Source organism: Pipistrellus hanaki (genome assembly GCF_964339955.1).
Source record: "Pipistrellus hanaki genome assembly, chromosome: 9".
Classification (NCBI taxonomy): domain Eukaryota; kingdom Metazoa; phylum Chordata; class Mammalia; order Chiroptera; family Vespertilionidae; genus Pipistrellus; species Pipistrellus hanaki.
The window spans coordinates 26,513,362-26,532,550 of NC_140511.1; the positions used below are offsets into that span (position 1 = coordinate 26,513,362).

Consider the following 19,189-nt stretch of genomic DNA (forward strand, 5'->3'; position numbering starts at 1 on the left):
CACAGGTAACATATGAGAGAGACCAAGCAGAGTGCCTGGCACACAGTGGAGGCTGCATAAACGTTCCTTTCTCTCCCACATAGCAAGCTCGAGTCCTCTTTTTACTGTCTCAGGAGGAGAGTGAGCCTCCCGCTGCCATGGCCCCTGCAGACAGAGTGAGTCTCTCCTCCTATCCCTAGGGCAGTATTTATGAGACAATGGGGCATATGGACAGAGCAGCAAGAAGAAAATATTCCTGGGGCTCAGGCTTTGCCTAGGAACAGATAACACAGGGGGCTAATGTCTAGTGTCCACCCCTACTATTGCCTGCTGTATCCTAAGTTGAATGGGTTTTGGAATTTAACCTAGGAACCAACCCCTAGTTTTAATGATATATATTATGTTATAATACAGAGCAACATAGAATTGTAAATTAATTTTCATTTGATAAGCAAGTAATATATATTCAAGGTGAAGGAGAAGACACTGAGTCCAGATGGTTATAAACTGAAAAATGAAATCCTCCTTCTCATCCTATCCCAGTCTTCATTCCTGAACTGAAACACCATCCACAGAGTCTTAAGCATCCCGTAGAGTTTTCTTTAGGCATATTCAAATGAGTATATGAATTTTTAAACAAGTTGGACATCATATGACAAATCCAAAATTAAAGACAACACATTTCTAAAATGAAAAATTGGTCCAGTTTCAATCATAAGCTGGGTGTGACTATTTTCTGTTTAGTAGGGCAAGAAAGAATACAAAAAGCCATAAGAAAGAAGTCCTATCAACTATTAGGGAAACAGTAAAATTTGGAACTAAACTTAGGCATTTAAAGGGTTATGCTCCAGTTATCTGGAAAACTCATTAAGAACCCTCATTCCTCGGCAAATGGAGTATGGTCACATAGTGATACTGGATATAATTCTAGGGTCAAAGGAATTCTTAGCTTGATTTCTAGAGCCAAGGGCACACTCCAAATGCTTTTTGGGGTGGAAGAGGGTTCTTAGCACAAAGCCCATCACCAATCTCCTGCTTATAGGCAGAACTGAGCCAACCGCTGCTGCAAAAGTGGCAGGAGCCTTAATTGCAGGCTCTCCTCGGAGGAGGGACCACCGAGAGGGCCCCTGTGCTGTCCCCAGATGGCCTTCCTGGGCTGCTTTGACTCCGGAGTCCTCTGGGGCCACACAGCTCCTTGGCCAGTAGAAAAGAGAAGGAGCTGAGTCTCCCACAGGCATGCTCCAAGAGATGGGTGAAGGGATAGATGCCACGTGGGGAGAAGGGTTTTTAATCAGCCAAGGTATGCTATCACTGCCCTTTAAAAATGTCATTAACAACAAGTTAGAATGGGAGCTAGGATCTGTATTCAACCTTCCCAATTGCCTGGAAGGTCACCAATTTCAAGCGTGAAGACTGAAAGGTGTGGGCTGAGCCCTCTCTCTGCCTTCCTCTCCTCTCTGGCATCGCCCTTTGCTCATCTTCTCTGCAGGTAGCCTCCTGCCTCCAGCAGGTCCTGCCAGTTAACAGCAGAGCAAGTAGAGAAGCAATGCCCACCCCTCCTTCCCTCTTCCCCTCCTCCCCTCCTTCCCTCTTCCCCTCTTCCCCTCCTCTCCTTGGTGAGCGTGGGCGGGCTGATGTAGGAGGGCGAAGGGGGGCCATGGCTGCCTGAGCACAGCATGACTCCCTTCTGTTATCCAGTCCCTTATCTGCATCCTCTTAGGACAAGCCAGCAGAGGACACCAAGGACAAATGTATGCCCCTCCCCCCCACTTAGGTTTCATCAAAAATAAATTTGTACCTAATTGGTCACAGCATTATCTCTAGGGCTAAATGGCCAAAAGATCATTTCTCCTTCTCTTACGGTTTAGTAGTCTTTTCTTTTAGCACACACCCACACTTTTATAATACTTGATGAAAGGGAGAAAAAAAAAAATGCAGTTGCTTGATTTCCCTTAAAGAAAAACAAAGCCCCAGATAACTGCTTTAAGTGCTTTATAACTTCCAGAAGAAAGAAACGGGTTCTACAGGAAGAACAGTTAACTATATATCACCTGGGAAAAAAATCATTATCAGTACAGGCCAAGACATGATATCATATTAAGTCTGGCAGGAAACCAAGGATTCATTTCGGTAAAAATGCTAAATATGTCTTCTGAAAATTTCAAAGACCAATGCAGTGGATGCTATTAACAAAAGCATGGTGTTCTATGAAACATATAAACAAATTGAATCCATCCAGGCCCCCAGCGTTCCCGTTACCGGCTATGGAATAGAGACGAAGATTTAAAAGACTCCTAACTCAGCATCACATCAAAGGGAATAAACTCTGGCTGAGCTAAGAAGCCACTGGAAGGTGTATGTGGATATATGAGTCAGAATAAAGAACCATTCCAAAAATACACACAGAAACAGGTCCCTGAAGAGGAAAAATCATACACTTTCAGCTCACACTTAGATCTATTGAGTGAAATCAAACAAAATACCCTGCGTTAAGATTAAGTGCAAAAACATTTGCTGCAATGGAAATGTATGACTGAACCAGTAAAACAAAGACATCTACTGTATGAATGTGAGTTTCTGCTGAGCTGCAGAGACCACCCCGATCTCACGTTTTTCCACCCGGTCACTCTGGACAGAGGCCTGAGTGGAAACTGCTTCTTTCGGGGACTGCAAATAGTTTTCTTGGCTACACAGGGGCCTCTCTTCTTTCATATGAAAATAATTTTTCCAAGAAGCTAAGGTCTTAGCAGTCAGCATGGTATAGGTGCTGGAGAGAAAAGCAGAGGCCTGGGTTCCAGCCCAAATTCTGCCTCTAATCCTATATAATAAAAGCCCAGCAACCATAAGGGCATAATGACAAGTATGACCACTCGACCAGTCACTATGAAGTGCATTGACCACCTCTTGGCCCCTCCCTTCCCCACCCCCCCTCCCCTCGGCCCATAGGCTATGATCACCAGATGGTGAATGGGGAACCGAGGTGGGTGGCAGCAGGGCAGGATTGGGAACTGGAGAGGGGAACCAGGTGGGTGGCGGTGGCAGGGCGGGACTGGGGACTGGCGAGCGGGCAGAAGATGGCCCTGATCACAGGCTAGGCCTAGAGACCCTACCCATGCACAATTCTGTGCGCTGGGCCTCTAGTCCTATATAATAAAAGCCTAATATGCTAAGTGTGTGGTTGTCCAGTTGTCCATTCATCCAAACAAAGCATAATATGCTAATGACATGCTAAGGCTGCTCAACTCCTTGCTATGACATGCACTGACCACCAGGGGACAGACTCTCTGACTGGTAGGTTAGCTTGCTGCTGGGGTCTGATCAATCAGGACTGAATAGACGGGTCACACACACCCTGAAGCCCTCCTGAAGTCCCTCCATGGCTAGCCAACCTCCTGCGTTCCTTCCTGACCCTGATAGTGTACCAGTGGAGGCTTGCACCCTCTCGAAATCTGGGACCCCTTGGGGATGTCAGAGAGCCAGATTTGGTCCGATCCTGCAGGCCATACCGGGGGACCCCAATGGGTCCCCGAATTCGTGCACAGAGCCTCTGGTCTTTGATAAGTCTCCAAACCTGCTCTGTAAAATGAACAGACCTTCATGAATCTTGTTTTTTTAAAAAATGCCAATCAGAGATCATGGAGAACAGATTCCATCTTTTTTGTCCTTTTACCATACTGTCTGCAAAAGAAATAGACAAAAAGGACCAAGCATCATAGAAAGGTGGAGATTCCCAAAAGTGTTGCTCTCTGAAACTGACAGAGAATTGAAATGGACAGAGCACAGCTCTGGGGTATGAAGACCTGAGTTTGAATGTGAGCTGTACTGGCCTTTCCTGGGTGAGTTTGGCTTAGTTATCTTGCCACATTACAAGACTCGGTTTCCTTCTCTGCAAATTGAGATAATAACTACTTGACAAGATTTCAATGAGAATTTGAATAAAATGAAACAACACCCATGGAGTGCTTGGCACACAGACTGCTCTCAGAAAAAGTTCCTTCCTTCCTTCCTTCCTTCCTTCCTTCCTTCCTTCCTTCCTTCCTTCCTTCCTTCCTTCCTTCCTTCCTTCCTTCCTTCCTTCCCGATATGTTAAAACTCTGTCTGTCCACCCAGCCGGCATGGCTCGGTGGTTGAGCATTGACTTATAAACCAGAAGATCACGGTTCAATTCCCAGTCAGGGCACATGCCTGGGTTTCGGGTTTGGTCCCCAGTAGGGGGCATGCAGGAGGCAGTCAATCAATGGTTGTCCCTCATCATTGATGTTTCTCTTTTTCTCTCCCTCTCCCTTCCTCTCTGAAATCGATTTAAAAAAAAAAATATTTTACTAGTAAAATGTCTGACCTTGAGAGGGACCAGAAGGGAAATCTGCTGCTTCCTGATTTTATGGGCATAATGGGAACAGCACCACGGGCCTTCCGGATGCACCTGGCCCCCACTGCCAGGTTATGTTTCCCAGACTTCTGTCTTCTAAGCAGGAGCCCACGCAGGTGGAGTCCCCTGGGAAGAATGGATGACAGCAGGAATCCCAAATAGCTGAGTAAGCATATATAAATAACAGGAAAAGTGTTTTTACAGATTCATTGAGAAGGGCTATGGAGGCCTGCACCGATCCCCATACTCACAGTGTGAGCTCTGGCAAATCCGAGCAACAGCCACATCAGCTTGTGATGGACAGTCAGAATTAGGCTGGCCCAGCATGGCCTCCCTTCTAGTCTGTGTGTCAGGCACTACATATGATTTCACTTAGAAAAATGTCTTCCAGACCTTTAAAATAAGTTTGCCAATCTCCTGGCCCAAATCCTGGAGGGTATTTTTAGGCATGAAGGAGGCAGGAGTGGCAGGGGGACTTTCCTCCAGAAACTTCGGATCACCCCCAGACCTCCTGGATTCCCCCAGGTGGTTTCCTGGAGGCTGTCCCACCTCCCTGGCAGCCTGGGATGCTCTGAGGAGAATACAAAAGCCGATGTCGCAATGATTCGGTCCAGCTCAAGGCCTGTGACTCACCAGGATGTCTAGGCCTCCCGGCCAGACAACCCCATCCTTGGAGGACTCCCTGAAGCCAAGAAAAAATACCCCAAGGCCTGGATACTTCCAGGACTTTCCCTGGGAACTTCACTAGAAATGTCAACCCCATTCTCCCACATAGGGCCTCAGAAACAGAGCAGCTGATGCTGCCCAGGAGTGGGAGAGATGGGACAGGGGAACGGGGTGTGGAGGAAACCTGCTCTGGAACAGGTAGGTCCAGGCCTTGGCAGTGCATTAGCTGAGGCGGCCATAGGAGGTTCTTGGATGATAATTGCCACAACATGTTTATTTTCCAACCTTGCTCAGAGCTAGTTCTCTTTTCTACTGTGGCAACAACATAAAAACCTGTAACAGGGACCACCAGAGCCTGAAACTGAGAAGGCAGAGCAGGGAGAGTTGGAGAGGGAACTGAGGGGCAAAAGCCTACAGTGACTTGGGGTTAGGCAGTTCTAGGTTTGAACCCCCCACTCTGCCATTTTCCAGCCGAATGACCGTGCACACGTTTCTCAGCCTCCTCCAGCTCAGTTTTTTTCATTAATAAAATGAGGATAAGGTTGTTGTGAGAATGAGTTGAGAAAGTCTGTATCTATACAAAAAAGGCTTCGCATAATGTCTGGTATAATGTATCTTCCTAACAAATGATGACAACTGTTTTTTGTAGTTCGTCCAGTTCTGACTTAGGTCTGGCACAGTGGGGTTTCCACTCTGTTCCTGAGAGTGAGTGCCTTATCTCGCTTCAGCTTTTCACTAGGCTCCCATTTGGGCCTCTACCTAGTCCTTTAGGACCTGAGCCCATGCCTCTGAGAACCTCCTAACACCAACTGCCCACAAGAATTTTCAAATTTCAGTCACACTGATTCCTTGTTACTGTGTTTCACCCACATGCGGCAATACTGCCTGGGACACCTCCATCACCACAGACTGATTGTCTCCATGGGGACTCTCCCATCGTGTGGAGCAGTCTTGGTAGAAAGATGCAGCAGCAGTTGCAGTGCAGAAGCTCAGTAGATGCTCCTTGCTGTAGGTCACCCCATTTTAGAGCCTGGGGCACAGCAGAGAGAGTAGTCTGGTGATCTCTATGTCTACCTCGCCCCTACTCTCTTGTATTCCCAGTGCTTGGCACATAGCAGAAACTCAATATTTATTGAGCAAATGGATAAACAAATACACGGAAGGCATATCCTTACTAAAAACATCATGTGACTGTATTAACCTCAATGGGCTTTGATCTCTCCATCCATAGACTGGCTCCTACCTCCGAAGTAGATATCTAATAATTTGGGGGATGGGAGAAGGTTGAACTCTTAGACATGACAGAGGACCACAGCTCTGTGTCAGGTTACAGTTCTTAGATTTATGCTGCACTCCGGCAGAGTAACCACAGCCCCATCCTTTAATGGCGAGTTGCATCAATCAGATTCGAGGACAAAGGAAAAGAAGGGAAGGTGAGCTGGCCTACTCTGTTTATACTGGTTGCATTGTCCTCAACCCAATCCTTGCAGGGCTGGGGAGAAGAGAGGAGAGGAGGCGAGGGAAGAAGAGATAAGCGGGAACACAATACCTGACACAGATTAGGAGCTCAAAGATAGGTGACTAACTTCCCACCTGGCTAGGGCTCAGCAAATGACAGCTTACATTACTCACGGTCCTATCACAGCCTTGCAATGCAGGCACTTCTACTCTCATGTTAGAGCTGAGGACACGATAGATTTTTCAAGGCCAATCGCTTGTAAATAGAATATTTAGAGTCTGAACCCAGGTCTGCTGACTCCAAAGTCCAGGCTCCTCCTTTCTACCGACTGCTTTTGAAATGACAAATGTCACTGAGCACCGACTGAGCACAGCTGGGCGGATACAATGAGTTCAGGAGTTGAAGAGTACCCCGTGTATTAGGGACATCAAAGGCAGCCATACCTCCTCTGGTGTTGGCAAAATGATGAATTCCTGCATGAGACAGCCAGGCTCCTTCCTCCAAAGGCCATGTTTCACTGAGGTCCATGCTTCCGGCAAGTCTCTTATATGTGCAGCTCTCACATCAAATGACGCCTCCTAAAATAAATAATGAGCACAAAAACGGAGGTGAATTACTGCTGATGCTCTCTTGAGAAAGGGAGGCTTTCTTGAAGGAAAGGAGTATGTTTCCAGTTTATTATGTTTCTTTAACGTGCAAAGGTTTTTGTCAAGATCTGGGCATGGCCTGAGTGCGAGATCTTCCAATGAGAATGCTCAAGTCCAAAAACCACAGTTCTCGCTCCATCAGTGAGCAAATGTTTGTTGTTAATTGAGCAACTAATACATGCCAGGCTTTGAGCAAGGAACTTACTGTTTAGTTCTGCATATGTTATAGACTCTTAGAATTTCAGCATTGGATTCATTAGGGTCTCAATTTCATAAAAATAAATACATATATACTCTATATGCCTGGGAAACAGACTGGAAAAACTTTTGAATTAAAAAGTTGGAAATAGCCGAAACCGGTTTGGCTCAGTGGATAGAGCGTCGGCCTGCAGACTGAAAGGTCCTAGGTTCGATTCCGGTCAAGGGCATGTATGTTGGTTGCGTGCACATCCCCAGTAGGGGGTGTGCAAGAGGCAGCTGATGGATGATTCTCTCTCATTGATGTTTCTAACTCTCTATCCCTCTCTCTTCCTCTCTGTAAAAAATCAATAAAATATATTTAAAAAAATAATAATAAATAAATAAATAAATAATTGGAAATAGCTATCATTGCATTGAAAATATGAGTGCCTTTTATTTTATTTATTTTTTATTTTTTGTAATCTTCTGCATTTTCCAGAACAAACATGCATTCTTTTTATGGTCTGAAAAAATATATCATATTATTTTAAAGGAAAATTCCAGGGCCAAAAAGGGCCATGGAGACTAATCTTGTATTTCCTCTTGAAAATGATGATAAAAAGTCACAGGTCAAAAGGAGGGCCCTCGGCTCTCCTGAAAAGGACACCTTACTGGCTGCCCCCAAGAAGCCCAGCCTGGGGAATGCCCCCCTCATAAACTGTAGCTGGGAAAATTACCACTCATGGCCAAACTGCTGCCTGTTACAGAGCTCTTCATACCGCTCTGTGGGTAGCAGGCCCTCACATGGATGCGGCTGAGTAGTTGAACATGACTGACAGACCTAACCAGCGAATGCAGCGAGGGGAACATACACCGGCAGAAATCCTGTCTCCTAATTACGACGGGCAGCCATTATCGTTTGTTGTAATCAGAGCACTTGGCTTGACTTAGTCTGCAGAATGCTGTTCGCATTTGCCTTGCAGGCTCCCGCACAGCTGCCCACATGGCAGGCAGACTTGCTTTTCGGCCATCTGCCTAGAGAAGTGTGGCACTCTTGGGAGTTGCAACAAATCACCAAAGTCTCTAGTCTAACACCAGGAGGTACCAAAGATTGCACTGCACTTTACCGGGTACTGGCTCACTAGGGAACTGTGTATAATGCGAACACTCCAAGTACAATAGTAGAAGGGAATCCGAGACCAGAATGGATATGGCACAATACCGTGGTGAAAACATCGGACTTTTCAATAAATCCCCATGTTAACCCTGACTCTGGTACTAACAGGGTGAGTCTGGGCAAACCACTTATTCTCTGGACTAATTTCCTCAACTTTAAGTGAAGAAATTGGGACTAGATGTTGCCAAGACCTGTTCAGTCTTTCAGGAATTGCAGCCTATGATAATATGCTTGCAGCCTCTCCGCCCACATCTGTGGGCCAAGAAATATGCATTATTTATGCATTAGCAAAGGGCGGCATCAGCCTGAGCAGTGAGAGGTGGCTGATAGAGGCCGAGGTGTCTGCCATTGGAAGAGAACGTGTTCTCTGTGCAAAAGGGAAAACCTGTCTGGAATAGAAATCCAGTCTCAGGCCATGATCACACAAGTATTGTCATCTAATCAAATGAACTACTTAACACCTTGTATCTTCATCAATTATGAAATAACATTAATAGAAATACTACATTCTTCAAAGGCAACATTTATTGACAATGGATTGGTCACTCAAAGTCATTTCATTAATCCTTGCAGGATCCCTGAGAAGTGAGAGTCTAAAAAAACAGAGTTTTATTTTTTAATTGGAGAGTGATTTATTTGTTTTTTAATCCTCACCAAGGATATTTTTTCCCTTGGATTTAGAGAGAGTGAGAGTGAGAGTGAAACATCAATGTGAAAAAAATCCATTGGTTGCCTCCTGCACATACCCCAGCCAGCCGGGGATCAATCCTGCAACCCAGATAGGTACCCTTGATGGGGAATTGAACCTGAGACCTTTCGGTGCGTGAGCTGGCATTCTAACCACTGACCACAGCAGGGCTGGAGAGTGGTTTTCAAAATAGATTTCCCATCATTCTTGGTCCAGTGGCCTAGGCACCCACTGGTCCCAGGAAACAGATTTGCAAGATGACATATCTAAATGTGTGAGGTTAGGCTTCCAAATCCATGCATTTTACTTTATTAATCTGGTCTGCAGAGGTTCATGTTGAGTGCTTTAACTTTTACCTGCAAACCCTGCAGATTTCTCTGTTGCCTGAATTTCACATCTCTGCTTGAGAGAACCAAGCAAAAAACATGAAATGAAATTGCATCAAACACAGGTATTTCAAGGAATATTTTGATCAATCACATCTGTTACTGTAACTCTAACACCATCACTTCAGACCCAGGAAATCCCAGAGTGGGTCACGAAACAATGGAGCCTAGAAAATATTTTCCAGGCCTCTGGCCATGTACAACAAATTGTCCACAGTTTTCTATAATGTGTTTAATCTTTATCCAAGGCAAAACTCTGTCCATGACTGCCCTGGCCAGTTGCTCAGTGGTTAGAGCATCAGCCCATGCACCAAAGGGCCCCTGGTCGGGGCCTATGTTGGAGGCAACTGATGATGTGTCTCTCTCACATTGATGTCTCTCTCTCTCTCTCTCTCTCTCTCTCTCTCTCTCTCTCTCTCTCTCTCTCAACAAAGCAAAACAAACAAACAAACAAACAAACAACCCTATCAATGACTAAGTTCATGAAGAAGAAACTAAAGAAAGAGAAAAATTTAATGTAACCCTGGAAATAGGAAGTGAGTAAATGCTTCTCGCTAAAGCAGCACATGGCAGCTCAAAGAGCAGCATGTAGGATAAGGTGGGGTGGCATGAGTGGAAAAGCCTGCTGAAAACTTACAGTTGTATTTCTGAGTTTAAGGAGCACTTTTTCAATCAACATGGATTGGCTGGCCCCTGTGTGCCTCCTATTGGGGATCGAGCCTGGAACCTGGCCATGTGCCCTGAGAATAGATGTGGTACCTCTTTGTGCATGGGTCAATGCTCAACCACTGAGCCACACTGGCTGGCTGATCACATCACTTCTTGATTAAATACTTCAAAGAGATGTCTGTACTCCGTGTTCATTGCCACATTATTCACAGTAGCCAAGAGATGGAAACAACCTAAGTGGCTTGTTAATAGATGAGTGGCTCAGATGTTATATTTGTACACACACACACACACACACACACACACACACACACACACACTGGAATATTGTACAGCCACAAGAAAGAAAGCAATCCTGCTATTTGGGACAACATAAATGGACCTGAAGGGCATTACACTAAGTGAAATAAGCTAGACAGAGGAAGACAAATACTGCATGGTATCACTTCTATGTAGACTCTAAAAAAAGTTTCTACCACAAAACTCATAGAAACAGAGCAGAAAAATGGTTGCCAGGGACAGGAAGGTGGGGGGAATTGGGAGAAGGTGGTAAAAGTAAACAAACTTTTGGTTATAAAATAAATAAGTTCTGAGAAGCAAATGTATAACGTGATGACTATAGTTGATAACTCTGTGCTGTGTAACTGAAATTGGTTGAAAGAATAGGACTTAAATATGTTTACAAAAAAAGGTAAAAGAGGTGAAGGATTTGTTTACTAGATGGGAGGAATCACCTCACAATGTATACTTATATCAAATCATCACAATGTACACTTTAAATATTGTAAAATATTATTTGACAAATATACCTCAATAAAGCCTAAACTAAAATAATTAGCAAAAAGGGAGAGGGGGAAAGGAGAGGGAGAGAGAAAAACTAAGCCACCTGGATAGTTGGACACTGGGATCTATGGAATATTGGAATGTTATTAATACATAATTGATATTTAATAAATATTGGTTGAATGGATGAATAAATTATAATAACCAGCCCTTAGTCAGATGTTAATACCATTAAATTCCCAATAGACCTGTCTACACTGAGAGAGTGGTGTAAACTGGTTGGATCATTGGACTTAAAGAGGCTTCACTCTATGGCTCTCCCAATGACCAGAACTCTCCTTAGACCAGTAGTTGGCAAACTCATTAGTCAAAAGAGCCAAATATTAACAGTACAATGATTGAAATTTCTTTTGAGAGCCAAATTTTTAAACTTAAACTTCTTCTAACACCACTTCTTCAAAATAGATTCACCCAGGTTGTGGTATTTTCTGGAAAAGCCACACTCAAGGGGCCAAAGAGCCTCATGTGGCTCGAGAGTTGCAGTTTGCCGAGCATGGCCTTAGATAGACCAACACATCTTTCTCCCTTTTCAGAGCTGGCTATGTAATGAATCATCCCCCCAGCTACCTGAGTCATAAACGGGCCATCCTGATTGATTGATTACATCTCACATCCAATCAATCACCATGCTTAGTACATTCTAACTTTCAAATGTTTCCAGAATGTATCTGCTTCTCTCTGTTTTCATTGCCTCGGCCTTAGTTCAGCCACTATCATCTCTCACTGAGATCCTGCAAAGACTTCAGTGATCTTTGGTCTCCCTTTCTTCCAACCATTCTCCACACTTTGCTGCAGTAATATTTTAAAACACAAAGCTGATCACAAAACTTCTTTCTTTCAAGCAAAGGTTTTATGTTTGTTTGTTTTGTGTGTGTGTGTGTGTGTGTGTTGTTGTTGTTGTTTTTAATATGTTTTTATTGATTTAGAGAGTGAGGAAGAGAGAGGGAGAGACAGAAACATCAATGAAAAACATCCACATTGATTGGCTGACTCCTGTGTGCCCTCTATTGGGGATCGAGCCTGGAACCTGGCCTTGTGCCCTGACTGAGAATCGATGTGGTGCCTCTTCAACCACTGAGCAACACTGGCCGGCTGATCACGTCACTTCTTGATTAAAATACTTCAATGATTCATCATTCCCATGAGCCAGTTTGGACCACTTAACATGGCATCCAAAGTCTAATGATAGCAAAATGTTTGTAATCCCTGAATAAGCTTCCCTGTTTGGTCTTTTGTGTATTTAACCATTCCCGGGGCTCTGGCAAGATCGTTCTTCCTGCCTCACAGTGTTAACTACAACTTACCATTCACATCTCATCTTAGATATGTCCAAGTGTTCCCCTCATGCTTCCCTGTGCTTTCCCCATTACAGCATGTATCACACTATACCCTGCGATTGACTGTTAATATGTCTCTGGAGTTTAGTCCATCCACACTCTATGTAGTAGAGAGCAGACATCCTTACTTATGTACTCCTAGCATTTATACAGTGGTTATCACAAGGTAATCATTCAATATATTTGCTAAATAAATGAAAATATAAGTGAACGATGATATTTGACATGAGCATATCTCAGTTTAGCATATCCATTTGGAAAGTATTCTCTTTGCTGCCTCATCCTCTGCCTCGGCTTCTTTGGAAATTTCCCCACCTAAAAACCACACCCTATCTGCCCCTGATTCTTGACCTCATTCTCACCTCAGCCAGTCTAACTTGTTGAGATTCTTCCACTTACACTCCTGCTTCAGTTGGCATACCTGCTCCTCTGCCCAGCATGCCAGCAGAACCCCCTCATTCACCTGCCTCCCTTCCCAAGCTTGGGATGAAACTACTCAGGAGACACCTGCCCACCTAATGCAGCTGAGCCCCTCCTCCCGACCTCTAACCAACAGCTCCAAGTTCATTTCTGACCGAGGGGGTTTCATTTAGGAATACAGATGCAGAAAAGTCCTGGCCTTACTTTGACTCTGCCTTCACTGCCATGATGGAGCTCCATCTATAGAGAAGGAATCAATTAACCAGAAGTGCCATGTTCGGGGAACCAAAAGGCATCTGTCATCATTCGAGTATTCAAGCAACCACGGGCTCTAGGGAACATGAACACCCTCATGGCAAGCAAGTCCACTTGCTGATAACTTATACTGTAAATCAAGGTATACATTAACATAAACAGAGAGACAGAGATATACAAAATGAATTCATTCATTCAATAAATATTTACTTAGTATCTCCTATTTGTTAGTCACTGTGCTAAATGCTTGGGATATAAAAGGATAAATATCTCCCTTCCTCCAAGGAGTTTTTATCCTTGTGGGGGAGACACATATCTGGACATATAGTTCCAGAACAATGTGGTAAGTGCAAGCATGAGGCATGCACAAGTTAAACCAAAGATATGCAAATAACAGAATCTGGAAGTTGGAAAGGACCTTAGGGTCTTCAGTATAACCTTTAAATTATGCATGACTCCCCAAATGCCCACCCATCCTATTCTTAAATACCCCCAGGAAGCCTATAATACTCATGAACACTTCCACCAAACAATTCACTTTTAAATTCTCAATAACATATGGATGCTCATAGGCAATCTTCAGGGCTGCCGAGCTGTTCTAGGACCTCCTGCCCCTTGTTCTGTTCTTCAAAGGCTGCTTGTAGGTGAGATACTTCACCAGGAATATCGAGATCTTACCCTGGTCCTGACGCCCTGCAAGCCTCCATATCTCGACCTCCTTCTTCAGTCAGTCAAGAATCAGAAGGAACTTTCCATCTTGGTTATGAGTAGAGGGTGTAAATATATGTTGTCACACCCAGAAAACAAACCAAATTGAAACACAAGGGAGAAGGGATTTCTAGCTAAAATCTACATTCTCTAGGCTATAGGTATCCTAATCCACTTGGTATGCTTAACACACACATGTACTGGTGGCTTGTAAACAACAGAAACTTATTTCTCACAGTGCTTGAGACTGGAAAGTCCAAGATTAGGGTGCCAGCATGGTCAGGTTCTACCCAGAACTCTCTTTTGTTGCAGACTACTGGCTTCTCCATGCATCTTCACATCAAAAAAGGAGAGCCAGAGAGCTCTTTGGGGTCCCCTTTAAAAGGGCTCTGATCCCATTCATGACCTAATTACCTGCCAAAGGCCCCACCTCCTACTACCACCACATTAGGAGTTAGGAGTTCAACTTACAGATTTTGAAAGAGACACACATTCCATCCATTGTGCTAGAGTCAGTGGTCGGCAAACCATGGCTCAGGAGCCACATGAGACTCTTTGGCCCCTTGAGGGTGGCTCTTCCACAAAATACCACGTTTTCAGCAAAGGCCAGCTTAGGAGTACCCCAATTAAGTTAATAACAATGTACTTACTTATATAGTTTAAGTTTTAAAAAATTTGGCTCTCAAAAGAAATTTCAATCATTGTACTGTTGATATTTGGCTCTGTTGACTAATGAATTTGCCGACCACTGTGCTAGGTCAAGCCTGGTTTCAGCTAGCAGAAAAACCCAATCACCAGTGGACCACAGCAGGACAGAGAGCACTGTCTTCTTGGGTTTGGCTCTTATGAATTTCAATTTCTAAACTTGGAAGGTTCTTTTCCTTCCAGCTCCAAATAGTCCAAACATTTCACAATACACATCTGGGCTCTTAATATTCAAGTGGTACAATTCAGTGGCACTTACAATAGGAAACGCTTAAGCTTGGTTGGAAGAGAAGAGTAGAACACCCTAAGAACCAACTGTGAAAGAAAAGACCTCTTTATGTCAATAAAAGGACAGGAGATGCTGGAGGCATAGAGTCTTACTCTGTCTGAAATGGCTGATGTTTAGAAAGTTGACGTGATTATTCAGGCCCTCTGATTTGTTTTAAAAAATTCTTAGCAGCTTTGTAGAATTGGAACATTTGAGTATTTCAAAGTAGAGGCTTGGTGCACCAGTGGGGTCCCTCAGCCTGGCCTGTGGAGTCCCAGATTGTGAGAGGGCGCAGACTAGGCCAAGGGACCCTACTGGTGCACAATCAGGGCTGGGGAGGGACGAGGAAGAGCTTCAGGATATGTCTGGCCCATCTCAGTCAGTCCCAATTGGCCGGACCTCAGCTGCAAGTTAACCTACTGGTCGAAGCATCTGCCCCCTGGTGGTCAGTGCACATCATAGCAAACGGTTGAGTAGCCTTAGCATATCATTAGCATATCATGGTTTGAATGGACAACCAGATGACTGGACACTTAGCATACTGGGCTTTTATCATATAGGATTGGCTTATCCAACTGGTCAGAGTATTTGTGAAGCTACCATGGGATTTATTGATGTTAATATTTTAAGTATCCCAGTAAATAATTTATGCTACTACTCCCTAAGAAGCCGTGGCAATAAGCCTATTTATAGGAAACCTAATGAAGTTATAAAATTATGAGGTTCTTTGCAGAATTTTCAGTGACACAGGCTTTTTATTTCCAAGTTAGTCCATTGAGATCACACTCAGAAGTCACCTCCACCATGAAACTTTCCTAGACCCAGTTATTTCCTTCTTCCTTTGTGCTTTGCAGAAGTTTTTGTATTCCATTAAGACATCCCTTTTCCACTGGAGAGGAATATTCTCTTTACAAAGTGATTGTCATATCCATTGGAAGGTGCCTTTGTCCTCAGGACAAAGTCATATCTTATCCCCTCTTCCCTTCCCACACAATGCCTGGCCATGCAAGCTTACTGAATGAATGAGACTGACATACCTACAGCTGAGAAACAGAAATGAGTTTGTACCTGCAAACTCTTCACATAGATTAAATCAGCAATCATAATAAAATGTGTATGGCCACAGTGGACGTACGGTTGTTATGGCCATTATGGTCGCTGGCTTTTTATAGGTTTAGATATAGATATAGATATAGATATAGATATAGATATAGATATAGATATAGACCCTATATAATAAAGAGGTACCATGCAAATTAACCCTCATACCCTCACAAGATGGCTGCCTATAACCCGGCTGACAGGGGAATTAGTGAGGAATGACCAAACAACTGGACAAGCAGGCTGCGTGGAGCGACCAGGCTGGCCGGGGGGTGGGGGTGGGGGGTGAGGGGGGGGGCTGTGAGGGGCAACCAGGCTGGCAGGGGGGGCAGTTGGGGGCAACCAGGTCAGCGGCGGGGGGGGGGGGGGGGCAGTAAGAGGCAACTAGGCAGCAACTAGGCCAATGGGGGAGGAGGGTGCAATTGGGGCGACCAGATCGGTGGGGGGATGGGGGGGGCAGTTAGGGGTGACCAGGCCAGCAGAGGGGGGCAGTTGGGAGCGACCAAGCTGGCAGCAGGGGGCAGTTAGGGACAATCAGGCCAACACACAGAAGCAGTGAAGGGTGATCAAGCCAGTGGGGGGGGAGGGGGGGGGAGGGGCAACTAGGCAGGCAGGCAGGTGAGCAATTAGGAGCTAGCTGTCCAGAATTGTGAGAGGGATTGGGCCTAAACTGGCAATCAGACAATTCCTGAGGGGTTCCAGATTAGAGAGGGTGCAGGTTGGGTTGAGGGGACCCCCCCCCCCCATGAATGAATTTTGTGCACTGGGCCTCTAATATATATATAAAATTAAAACTGGATTCTTACCTGACTTGGGATCATTTCTTAACTTATGACCTTGGATAAATCACTTCATCTCCCAGGAGCTCAGTTTTTCTAGTGAGTAAAATAGGGCTCATAATACCCTTCATTCCATCCTTAACAGAGTTTTGTGATTATCAAATGCAACAGACAATCATCAAAACAGTGCACAATGCATAGCACTGTTATCATTTAGCAAATTTGCTTATAGATATCACCTGCTCTGCAGCATTGAATTGCAACTTGGAGTTGCTCAACTTGGGAGGTGACACAGCATGTGGGAGGCAGTATAAATGTGGTGGGTAACAGCAAGGACTTTGGGAACGGATGTAGATTTAAATCCCAGATCCACCATTTCTTAGCAGTGATCTGTGAGCAAGGCATATAATGCTGAGCCTATCTATAATAGGGGATCATAATACACCCTATTGTGGGGTTGTTGTAAGGATTAAATGCAAAGATCTGTAATATACCTAGTATAGACCCTGGCCAGTGATACAACTCCATAAATGGCAATAGCCATTGTTTTTATGATCCTCATTATTAACTCTTAAAGTAGATACACTTCTAGAAGTGAGAGTCCCACCTGCAAACGTCATTCCATGGGGAAACAGGATGAGCGGCGACCAGGCATTGGGAAGCAGCCATTTGTCCCCAAAGGAAAGCTGCTGGCTAGAGCACCCTGCCCCAGAAAAAGGCCTGTGAAAAATGGGTAAGAGTACAAACACCAAAAAATGTGCCACATGCCAGTGCTAGAAAGGAAGCGGGGGGGGCGGGGGGGAAACTAGGCGGACAGAATAACAGAGGCAAAGAGGCAGAGGAAAGTCCTGTAAGGACGTGCTGGGGCAGAGCCGAGGACAGGCTGCCTGCGTGTGGAATGTTGGGAAACCACAGGAGAGGATTAAGTGGTTCTATCTGAGACAAGGAGCTGGGCGGCAGCCTGTGAGGCAAAGAGACAAAGAGCCAGGATGAGATAAAGGGCCACAGCGCTGATTAGGAACCAAGAATAGGATATTGACGTGGGTCCCACAGCCAAGGGCTGTTGTTCACACTGAGATCTTACAGCCACACCTGTGCAGGGGGAAGATCAGTCACCATCTAGCCCAGCTGTCCACTGGAAAGATAGTATGAGCAACAGGAATCATTTTAAAATAGCCACATTTTAAAAGAGAAATACAGGTGAGAATAATTTTAATAATATATTTTATTTAATCCGCTATATTCAAAGTAGTATTTTGATATGAAAATCAATATAAAAATGTGTAATGAGGATGTTAGATTTTTTTCCTCACACCAATGCTTTAAAACCCGGTGTGTATTTTCAATCACGGCACATGGCATTCTGTAATAGCCACACCTCAAGTGCACATTAGCCACTTAGAACAGATCAAATCCCAAGAGAAAATGAATTCCATTCTCCTGACCTCCTAGCCAGTGGTCGGCAAACTCATTAGTCAACAGAGAGCCAAATATCAACAGTACAACGACTGAAATTTCTTTCGAGAGCCAAATTTTTTAAACTTAAACTTCTTCTAAAGCCACTTCTTCAAAATAGACTAGCCCAGACCTTGATAGTTTGTGGAAGAGCCACACTCAAGGGGCTCGAGAGCCACAGTTTGCTGACCACAGTCCTAGGCTGCTGTCTTCTTTTGAAAGTCCAAATTCAGAGAGCCAGAAAAGACCTCTGGAGAGGTTGAGTGTGAGAGGGCCATCTATGCATTCCTGACAGGTTTTCCCTTAGAACTGTTCCTTGAATTTAGGCAGTTTCACGCCCCATTGAGAACCACCCTCCAATTCAAGGGCTGACTTGGTGGTGCACTGGACAGGTTGATCGTGGTGGATGTACCATCCACTCTCCTTCTAAGGGAAACTGCCTTACCCATGCCTTCCTTCTGCAGGCCTAAGGCAGCTTTATGCACCCATTCCTCCCTGAGACCTCTCTCTGGCCCCACTGACTAAGAGTGGGAGCATGACTCTCTGAACCATTCCATCCGCTGACGTAGTCACCTGGTGTGGAAACTCCCACCTAACTAGGGACAGACCCTGTGGACCAGCGGGGCCCGCCCTGTCCACTGTCAGGAGTTCAGAGGCAGAATCCGTCCGCTGATGGGGAGAAGCATGGGAAGAAGACACACCAGGAGCAGAACGAGCAGTAGTAATACTGGGCTCCAGTCAATCCTCAGCCCTCCTCAGGTCCCTCTTCAGTCTGTTTTCCAGATCAGCCTTCCAAAAGCCACTTTATTTGAACAGAGCAAGCCTCCAGATGAAAGGGTGTGGAAAGCCTCCTGTGGGAAGGTCTCTGAATAGCCCCGGTTCCCGGAGCTCCGCTGGAACCTTTCAGGACCAACCACATCGTGGGCTCCGGAGGAACAGCTGTTTTGATGCTTCTGGTTTTCCATGAGATTCCTGTATCTCTTGTGGTCATGACCAGATTATAAGAATCCCTTGTGTACTGAGGGAGCCTTGCTCTCAACACAAAGGCCCACCACAGAGGGGGAAGCTTTCGCACACTTTTGAGAAAAGGTCTTTTCC

General features: G+C 44.9%; 1 protein-coding gene across 1 annotated transcript in view; it reads right to left on the reverse strand.

Annotated features, from left to right (window-relative positions):
- Positions 1–19,189, reverse strand: part of AMOTL1 (angiomotin like 1) — a 124,841-nt gene that overhangs the window by 96,317 nt on the left and 9,335 nt on the right. The window contains exon 2 of the mRNA XM_084895371.1: positions 6,917–7,051. Coding sequence (XP_084751497.1) covers positions 6,917–7,001 — 85 coding nt within the window. The 5' untranslated portion in view covers positions 7,002–7,051. The remainder of the gene's footprint in view (positions 1–6,916; positions 7,052–19,189) is intronic.